At 41.7% G+C, this 10934-nt stretch overlaps 1 protein-coding gene across 1 annotated transcript; it reads right to left on the bottom strand.

The window, feature by feature from the left end:
• Positions 1 to 1342: 1342 nt before the first annotated feature.
• LOC144892009 (uncharacterized) lies at positions 1343 to 2467 on the bottom strand. Its single transcript, XM_078777167.1, has one exon. The coding sequence runs from the start codon at positions 2453 to 2455 to the stop codon at positions 1439 to 1441; it is 1017 nt and encodes a 338-aa protein (XP_078633293.1). The 5' UTR covers positions 2456 to 2467; the 3' UTR covers positions 1343 to 1438.
• Positions 2468 to 10934: the final 8467 nt, after the last annotated feature.

Raw genomic sequence — 10934 nt, 5'->3', positions numbered from 1 at the left:
GATGATCATAACTCCCAAGTTTGGTGAATTTCTGCACAACGTTTAGGAGGAGATAGCGTGACGGACGGACAAAGACCCGGTTACAATGTCCCTGTTTTATTTTAAAAGTGTGGGGATAATAATTATAATCAAAGCAATAATAATTATACAAACAAAACCCAAAGCAGTTGACAGAAAATAAAAAATATTTAAAAAACAAAATCAAATACTCCAAAATCAAACACTTAAAACAACTCATTTTTTTCAAAGTAACCCACCCCTCTCCAATCCCTCCCTTTCCCAAAATGACCCTCCGTCCTGCTCCTCCCCTCAACCTCCCTCTCTACTTGTTCCCATCACCAGCGTAATTGAGCGTCACAACCCTTGCAGCAAAGGATGCTGTTCCGAACAATACGCATCAGTCCACAACCGTTGTACAGCAGCAGCCAACTCGTACCAATGTTACACAAACCAACAATCGTCCAGGTGACCAGATCTTCAATATTGGACCCTCAATAATGGTAATAAGTGTCAGATGATCAAAGTCTGCAGATTTTTATCTTTTTATTGTTTTCATTTTTCATAACTACAATGATTTTCTTTCAGTGAAAAGTTGTTGTTTCGTATGCAGCCTGTGGCTGTTGGTTGCATCATTTCTCGAAGTGCGCCTGAGCCGTTGATGCAGTGGCCCTGGTATGAGATGTTACCTGTTATTTACAGAAACTGTAACTGTTAAAATCCAGCCATTTCAAACTTCTTCATATCTCATACACAGGAGAATGGGAGGGGACAATCGGTAAAATGGAAAATGAAAGGGCTGCGACTATCAGAGATGAGAGAAGGGGAGAAAAGAATTCTAAAACAATATCGTTTTGCTAAATAAAACAAGGGTGGGACAAGGTGTCAACAATTGGTGCTCAAACTAGGTAGATATGAATCCGTTGTAATCTCCATTTGCACATTTCAGAAGGTGAAAAGGACTCCTCCCAGGTATCTACCTCAATTTCCCTCGGATAACCTCTCAAGGACCAAGTTGTGATGATCATGGTCTTGGGCTAGCTCCAAGAAAATCGGCATAACTCGGCTTCTGCTTTCTCTCGACTTCATTTTAAAGATCCTGGTACTTGATAATATTTAGGCCAACATCCCTGGGTACTCACACCTCTGTGAGCAATGCAGTCCTTTCCTTTTTGTTTTCGAATTCCACGGTCAAAATGCTTCGTTTTATTGGTTCTCCCTCAAGGGATGTCAGATCATACAGGAGCACAATTTCCCCAATTTCAACGATCACTTTTGCTTCGCAATTCCATGATTTTTCAGAGAGTGGGATGGTGAAGCTATCTGACTATTCTGCATGCATGGTTTTGCCTTTATGTGTACTGCCTCCTCCTCTAAAACCTGGTGGTGCCTTGTCAAGTCGGTCTCTGGTGTATGCTCCCCTTGCATCCCTTCTCTCACTTCATATGGAGGCACAGCCGACTCCGCCCATGAGAAGGTCAAATTGATGAGGTAATTTAGTGTGGGTCCTCAAATGTCCACGGCAGGTGGAGATGTGACGGAATGATTTATCACAGAGACTGCACTTGTACCGATTCTCCCCAGTGTGGGTCCTCATATGCACCTTGCAGTATTTCATGCTGCAGAAGGATTTATTGCACATATCACACTTGTATGGCTTCTCCCCAGTATGGGTCCTCAAGTGATTCCTACAGTCCGCCATGGTACGGAATAATTTATGACAGATGCTGCACTTGAACGACTTCTCTTTGGTATGAATCTTCATATGTTTCTTGCAGTTTGAGTTATAACTAAATGATTTACTGCACACGGTGCACTTGTACGGCTTCTCACCAGTATGGGTCCTCATGTGTACCAGGTGGGTCGAGGACTGAAGAAATGATTTATTGCACACGGTGCACTTGTATGGCTTCTCCCCAGTATGAATCCTCATGTGTTTCTGGTGGGATGACAAATGTTTAAATGATTTGTCGCACACACTGCACTTGTATGGCTTCTCCCCCGTGTGTGTACGCATGTGCGTCCGGCGGCTTGATGTCTGACTGAATGATTTGCCGCACAAAGTGCACCTAAACGGTTTCTCTCCGGTATGCATCCTCATGTGCGTCTGGTACGCTGACTTCCATTTTAATAATCTATTGCAGAAAATGCACTTGTACAGCTTTTCCCCAGAATGTGTCCTCATGTGTGCCCGGTAGAACGAGTTCTTATTAAATGATTTGTTGCAAACATGACACGTGTACGGTATTTTGTCAATATGTGTCCTCATGTGATTGTGATAGGTTGAGATGCAACTGAATGATTGATTGCACGTGGTGCACCTGGGTATGTCTTCAGAAGTGGGAATCTTCACTCGTACTTGTCGATTAATATGTTTCTGTTTATAATCCACAGACCTCTTTTGTTGCTGGGAAGAATTTGCAGTGCACCTGACAGTATTCTTGGTGGACGACAACATCCTTATGATCGGGGTCCGTCTCTCTGAAGATTGATCAGAAAAAAGGATTTTTGTCACAAGGATGTAAAAAAGCAACAACACAGAAGGATGCATTTTTTTTTAAACAGACATGAATCAGGAAACTTGCACTTGCATGAAGACTTCCCTTGGAAGCCAAACAACATTTTTGAGCAGCCCATTTACTCTTGCATGTACTTTCACCATGCGAGTGGGGAGAGAGGTACAAAAGTGGAAAAGAATGAAAGTTTCCATGATAAAACTTATTGATGATACTTCAGGGATTAAGACGGATTAGTGTGGAGAACTTTACACAGGGAACCTACATGATCTCCTGTAAAATCGAACCAATTCGTCCCTGTCACACACCAAACCAGTCCCCCAAATTTCGTCCGAATCCGTCGAAAACTTTGAGATACCGTGCCATTTATTTGGTGCTATTTATCAATTGTGAAGAATCACGAAAGAATTTTAGTATCCGGATCTGGATCTTCATGCAAATCGAAACAATTTCCCCTTGTCACACGTCCAGCCGATCTACAAATTTCATCCGAATCAATTAATCACTTTTTGAGATATCCTGCTCACAGACAGACAGACAAAAAGATAGATAAACAGACAGGAGTGAAAACATAACCTCCGTCTAATTTCGGTGGTTTATTTTTGCTCCTCCGTTTGAAGTGTCGGCAATTTATCAAGTCCATTTCGTACTAAACTTGATCGACACTCGGTAGACCGCATACCACCATCAGGCTAAACAGTTTACATTTTGTATCCAACTGATGAGCCGGATCTGCATGCGGCCCTTAACCAAAATCGAATCGGCTTGTTCGTGACACCTACCCAACAAATACACCAGGTTTTGTCATAATCTGTCCACACCTTTTTGAATTATCGTGCTATATATTGTTTTTAGACCCCCTATCTCAATAGTGAAGAATTTTTTTTTTTTTTTTTTTGTATACAAGATCGAGGCTCACATAGCAAAACGAAAAAAACTCTCATAACCAGATCCAGATCTTCAACAAAATCGAATCCATTCATTATTGTCACACACCCAATCTGTCTACCAAGTTTTGTTTGAATCCGTCCCTAACTTCTTGAGATATCCTGCCCATAGACAAACAGACAGACCGACAAACAAACACGTGTGAAAACATAACCACCATACACTTTTGGAGGCAGAGGTAATATAAAGAAGTAGATCTTTCTTTGACTGATGATTATACAAGTGTTCGAGTCATGTCAGATACATAGACAGACAATTTTGCAAAAGAGTGAGTCTTCCATTTAGAGAAGTCTTACTTATAAAAGAGACATGGATGCATTGGGTCCACCTTCTACCACCTTGGCTCACAGAAGTAACTAAATAAATATCCCTCAAGAAATTTCCATCGCCGTCAAATTCATTTTGAGATATGAGCCAAACAATATATATACACAAAGAATTAAGTTAAGCACCCCCCCCGTTTTTTTACAACCTCGCACATTACAAGTTTGTTGTCGTCGAAACAGTGTAATATACCCATGATATTGCTATATTTTCTGGAGAAGTGATATTATGGTCACATAAAAACATAACAATCATGCCGTTTTCAATATTTTATTCTGAATAATTTAAGGTGAAATTTTTTGGGAATTTTAGGCATATTTTCACCTCAATTTAAGTATGGAGCTATAGGTCCATCACGGACAGTGTGGATGACGTTTATGTTTTCTAACGTACAGTCTGTTCTGAGAAGACCTCTAGCGATCTTTGCGTCAATAACGTGTGTAGGACCCACGTGATCGGATCACTGACTCAACCAATCACTTTTTTTCACTTTGATCACTCAATTTCATCAATGGATAATTGCTAATGTCATACCAATCATTATTTGATCTCACATACCTTAGAATATATGCCAATGTATACATATACACAAAGAATATATATTAGGGGGTGCTTAACTTAATTCTTTGTGTATACATACAGTCACGTGAAAAAGTAAGTACACCCCATGTAAAGTTTTGACTTTTTCAACATATTTCACCATGCAGCTATTTGATCTTCATTTCAACAATATTGAAAGATAAAGGTGATATAATATAACAAATATCATGAAACATTTACATTTTGTCATCCATTGTAGAATTTAAATAAACATAAATGCAAATTTCGCATGTGGAAAAAGTAAGTACACCCCTACATTTATCACTACTTCAAATACCTAAAATTAGAATCAGGTGCACCAGCTCAGGTGCAAATGATTAGAACATCGTTAGAGAGGATCTCGGAGGAATTTGTCTTATTTAAACCTCAGACTTGGTCCTCAGACTCAGACTTAAACCTCAGACAAACGGGTCCTAAAATCCTGCTCTGCTGCTCTATCTCACCCTCTCTCTGTTCTCTTCACCCTCTCTTTTGCTCAAGGTCAACTGCCATCTGCTTGGAAATCAGCCAACATCACCGCTTTGCACAAAAAAGGTGCAAAAACAGATCCTAGCAACTACAGACCAATCAGCCTTCTCCCAATTATCAGCAAAGTCATGGAATCCATCATTGCTTCTGATATGAAATCTTTCCTCTTCTCCAATGGCTTGATCTCTGATCATCAATTTGGTTTCAGACCAGGTCACTCTACTCTGGACATGCTGCTTCTGCTGTCTCAACAATGGATGGAGGTCCTCAATGCCAAACAGGAAATTAGAGCTGTCTCCCTCGACATATCACGTGCCTTCGACACGGTCTGGCACCCTGCTCTGCTCACCAAACTCTCCTCCTTTGGTATCCATGGAAATCTCCACGCATGGCTGGCGGACTTCCTCTCTAGTCGTCGTCAACGTGTGGCCCTGAATGGGTTTCTCTCATCTCCTCTTCCTGTTCAGGCTGGAGTTCCCCAAGGCAGTGTTCTGGGCCCCGTGCTTTTTCTGGTCTTCATCAATGATCTCTCTGACTCTCTCGAAAATCCTCTCTATCTCTTTGCTGATGACTCCACTCTCTGCCGCTCCATTCCTCTTCCCTCAGATCGGCAGTCTGCTGCCTCCTCACTCTCTGAAGACCTGGACAAAATCACAGACTGGTCAAACAAGTGGAACATGTCTTTCAATCCTGACAAATCTCACACTCTTACTATGTCTCTCCGAAAAGATCGACTGGACAACCCTCCCATCTACTTTCTCAACAATCCTCTCCAAGAAGTTCTGCCGCTCAAGATTTTAGGTCTCACTATCTGCCATGATCTTTCTTGGGAAAACCACATTTCCAAGCTGGCCTCCAAAGCCAGTCGCCGACTGGGCATCCTCCGTCGTGCGAAGTCCTTCCTCGGCACACCTGAGCTCCTCACCACATACAAGGCTTTCATCCGCAGCTCAATGGAATACTGTTCTCCCCTATGGGCCGGTGCTCCTGCCTCACACCTAGCTCGGCTTCACGCTGTTGAAACCAAAGCTTTCAGAATTATTGGAATCTCCCGCGATGAAGCTATCTCTGAGGGCCTTTCACTCACTCACCGCAGGCGGGTAGGTGGTCTTTCTGTCTTCTACCGACTCCTCTCCGGCCTTGCACCCCCAGCTCTCTCTGTGCTCTGTCCCCCAAATATTCCTACAGGTCGCACAAGATCTGCCAGCAACCCTCTGATGGTTAAACTGCCGAAATCTCGGCTCTTCCCTCACCTTCACTCTTTCATTCCTCTTTTCTCCCGCCTCTGGAACAAACTCCCTCACTCCCTTCAATCCCACTCCTCCCTCCAGGTCTTTAAAACAGCTGTTCACCACCATCTCTTATCTTCCCCCATCCAAAACCTTGATCTTTTCTACCCCCGCTAATTCACCCCAGGTCCACCTTGTTTGAAATTCCAACTTCTTTCCTGGAAGTCCTGGCAGTGTCCATATGTTTTATACCTCTCCCACTGCCCCCTTCCCACGCCCCCCCCCCAAAGCCCTCGCCCTCTCTCAGATCTCTCGATGTCTCCATGTCTCTCGGTCCCTGCTCTCAAATGTTGTGTTTGTGTCCTTCCCCCTCTCTCCCCATCTTGTCTACCGCTCCCTATGTTATATGTTTTATGTGTCGGTTTGTCTTTCTGTGTGATTAATGTTCGCTCTTTCACGAGCCTCGATCTTGTATACAAAACAAAACAAAACAAAAAAAAAAAAAAAAAAAAAAAAAAAAAGAAAAGAAAAAAAAAAAAGACATTTCGTTTGGTTTGCTCTTTGTTGTTGAAGTGTGTGGCGTCACCATGCCTAGATCAAAAGAGCTCTCTGAGGCCTTCAGAAAGAAGGTTATAGATGCCTACGAGTCTGGGAAGGCATTTAAAAAGATCTCCAAACAATTTGAAATCAATTATTCGACTGTCCGGAAGATCATCTACAAGCGGAGAAGATTCCAAACAACTGCCAACTTGTTCAGGCCAGGCCGCCCCAGCAAGTTCAGCCCGAGAGCAGGCCGCAAGATGCTGAAAGAAGTCTCTAAGAACCCCAGAATGTCATCACGGGACCTACAAGTAGCTGTTGCCACTGTTGATGTCAAAGTGCACGAGTCTACCATTAGAAAGAGGCTGCACAAATTTGATCTACGTGGGAGGTGTGCCAGGAGGAAACATTTGCTGTCCAGAAAGAACATCAGGGCAAGACTAATGTTTGCCAATGAACACCTCGGCAAAGACCAGCACTTCTGGAACAATGTGCTCTGGACAGATGAGTCAAAGGTAGAGCTATTTGGCCACAGTACCAGAAGACATGTTTGACGAAAACCAAAGACAGCATTTGACCACAAGAACCTGATACCAACTGTAAAGCATGGTGGTGGAAATATTATGGTTTGGGGCAGCTTTGCTGCATCAGGGCCTGAGCAGCTCACCATCATAGAATCCACTATAAATTCTTCATTGTACCAGAGGCTGCTTCAGGATAATGTGAGGCCATCTGTGGGAAAGCTGAAGCTCAACCAAAGGTGGACCTTGCAACATGACAATGACCCTAAACATACCAGTAAATCCACCAAGGAATGGCTGAAAAGAAAGAAATGGAGGGTTCTGGAATGGCCACGTCAAAGCCTGGATCTAAATCCCATCGAGATGTTGTGGGGGGATTTGAAACGAGCTGTGCATGCAAGAAACCCCTCAAACATCACACAGCTGAAAGAATTCTGCATGGAGGAGAGGGCAAACATTTCTCCCAGTCGTTGTCAGAGACTGGTAGACAGTTATAAGAAACGCCTACTTGAGGTTGTTTCTGCCAAAGGGGGCAATACCACCTATTAGTGCCAAGGGTGTACTTACTTTTTCCACATGCGAAATTTCCATTTATGTTTATTTAAATTACTAGGGCATGCCCGTACTATATATATAGGACGTGCCCGTAAGTGCGTGATGTTACCGTACAATGAATGTATCGTCCCGACGCCGCAGCTCGGATGGCGCTGCAGTTAATCGGGCCCCCAAATTCCTCATCGACGATAACTAAACAATATATTATATGAATCGCACCGTACATACCTCCTTCTAGATCTTGTTCTTGTCTTGATATACTCACTCAGGCTCACTCTATCACGACTGAGTCCTCCCAGCTCCTCCAAATGGCGCCCGCTAGCCGCTACGTAAGTCCGGAAGTGACGTCCTCATTTGACTCTTGACTGTCCGGAAGTTCGCAAATCGCAGTTACGATGAATCGCAAATTAGTTTTAATTAGTTTTATAATTAGTTTTAAAACATAGTTTAACGGCAACATAGTTTGCCGACGGGAAATAAATGAATACGCTCTCAAATGTGCCATCCGAGGCAGAGTGTGTTCGCCACGTTCGGCACACGTGATAGCTCGCTGCTCTCTGATTGGTTGAATCGTTTTTTGGACATAGCTCGGTAAGTACTTCTGCGATTAATTTAAAACCTTGAAAAGGCACATCCTCGGGTCCCCAGCAATATACCTGGCAAGTTTCAAGTATATCGGACCGGTAGTTGTCGAGAAACAGCGGTCACAGACATACAAACAAACAAACGTACAAACAAACATACACACAGAGATTACTGGAATTATAGATAGATACAATGGACTACAAAATGTAAATGTTTCATGATATTTGTTATATTATATCACCTTTATCTATCAATATTGTTGAAATGAAGATCAAATAGCTGTATGTTGAAATATGTTGAAAATGTCAAAACTTTACATGGGGTGTACTTACTTTTTCACATGACTGTATATATATTTTTTGAGCCAAACAATATAAAAAAGGGACATTCCATAGCTTGAAGAAAATGCCAAACAATAGAAAAGAAGGGACATTCAAAAAATCTCGAGTACATGCTGTACTACCCTTGTGTTCTTAGGAGGAACCAGGTAATGCACTAAAAAAGGTTTATATAAAGGGGCACCCTACATCTGGCAAATAAAATACATTTACTTCATGCAGCTGTATGAATCAAATTGGCGCCCTTTATATGAACTTTTCTAGAGCATTACTTGGTTCCTCCTAAGAACACAAAGGTAGTCCAGCATGTACTCGAGATTTTTTGAATGTCCCTTCTTTTATATTGTTCAACATTTTCTACAAGCTATGGAATGTCCCTTCTTTTCTATACTTTGCCACATGACACATACCATAAAAAGGGGCCTTTTCTATGCCCCTGGCATTTTTCCCAATAATATATATAATAGGCTGCGTGTCTGTAATGGGCTGCATATCTGTAATAGGCTGCATATATGTAATAGTCTGAATATCTGTAAAGGCTGCATATCTGTAATAGGCTGAATATATGTAATAGGCTGCATATATGTAATAGGCTGCATATATGTAATAGGCTGCATATCTGTAATAGGCTGCATATATGTAATAGGCTGCATACATGTAATAGCCTGAATATCTGTAATAGGCTGCATATCTGTAATAGGCTGCATATATGTAATAGTCTGCATATCTGTAATAGGCTGCATATCTGTAATAGGCTGCATATCTGTAATAGGCTGCATATATGTAATAGTCTGCATATCTGTAATAGGCTGCATATATGTAATAGTCTGAATATCTGTAATAGGCTGCATATCTGTAATAGGCTGCATATATGTAATAGGTTGCATATCTGTAATAGTCTGCATATATGTAATAGGCTGCATATCTGTAATAGGCTGCATATCTGTAATAGGCTGCATATCTGTAATAGGCTGCATATCTGTAATAGTCTGCATATATGTAATAGTCTGCATATATGTAATAGTCTGCATATCTGTAATAGGCTGCATATCTGTAATCGTCTGCATATATGTAATCGTCTGCATATCTGTAATAGACTGCATATATGTAATAGGCTGCATATCTGTAATAGGCTGCATATCTGTAATAGGCTGCATATCTGTAATAGGCTGCATATATGTAATAGGCTGCATATCTGTAATAGGCTGCATATATGTAATAGTCTGAATATCTGTAATAGGCTGCATATCTGTAATAGGCTGCATATCTGTAATAGGCTGCATATCTGTAACAGGCTACATGTCTGTAAGACAAATTCATTATACGAAACCCTTCTTGTATTATTATCATTGAACAGATGGATTGCCTTTGGTACAAATTATTGTCCATAACGACAACATCGTGTCCGGGGAACAAAAGGTCATGATCGATGAAAACTAAAACGATTTGGGAGTGGATGTGATGGGTCTTGTATCATCTTGTGAACTCTCAGGAAAACAAAGTATAAACTGAACAGAGATTTTTCCGAATTACTCGTTGTGCAATCTCCTTGGGCCTTTCCAGCTTTTTTTTGCTGTTGCTGTATACACAGTCGAGGCTCGTGGAAGAGCCAGAGTGTTGTGAACTTTCAGGTAAACAGTGTTGTTTTTTTTTTAGTTATCTCTACCAATGAAGATTCCTTCTATATCCATCTTGTCCATTCCATGCATCATTTCCCACCACCCATTCCTCCACAAACCCATTGTTTGTCCAACTCTCCCTCTATCGTGGCCTTCAACCCCATCCACACTTGTCTGTTTGTCCCTTCACGTCTTGACCCATTCAGTGAATGAGCTCTTTCAAGAGCCTCAACTATCCATAACTAGAGCAATGCGACTGCGTTTCCAATATGCCTCCGCGTAGTCCCTGCCCATGACAATGGGTCGATGCCCTCGTTCACTGTCCTAAAAATAAACAAGTTTGATTTAAATCCCTTCAGCTTTTATCAAGTATCACATTTTTACCAGACATGACAGGTTTCACATCAAATGGGCAAGCGGTTTCGGACAAGGGGGGTTTTAAAATATCGGCTTTCAAGCCAAGATGGCTGCCAAGCCATCTGACCTCTGATGTCATAAATTTAATATTTCAAAACAAATGGGTAATTGATCATGTGCATGCAATTTCAGATTTTTACATTTATGGCTGGTATACCACTTCACCGATGATGTCATCATTATGATGCCTTTGTTCCCCATTGGGAGTACTTGACAATGCGTAAAGTTTCAAATTTTTCCATTCAGTGGTTTCCCAGAAACAATTTTTTAATTATTT

The sequence above is a fragment of the Myxine glutinosa genome, chromosome 5, assembly GCF_964187855.1.
Source record: "Myxine glutinosa chromosome 5, kmMyxGlut1.1, whole genome shotgun sequence".
Lineage (NCBI taxonomy): Eukaryota > Metazoa > Chordata > Myxini > Myxiniformes > Myxinidae > Myxine > Myxine glutinosa.
The sequence above is the reverse complement of the archived record's forward strand: the minus strand, read 5'-3'. Positions and strand labels throughout refer to the sequence as shown.

Excerpts from the sequence above, each read along its gene's own strand:
- LOC144892009 (XM_078777167.1), bottom strand. The coding sequence starts at position 2,455 with ATGTTGTCGTCCACCAAGAATACTGTCAGGTGCACTGCAAATTCTTCC.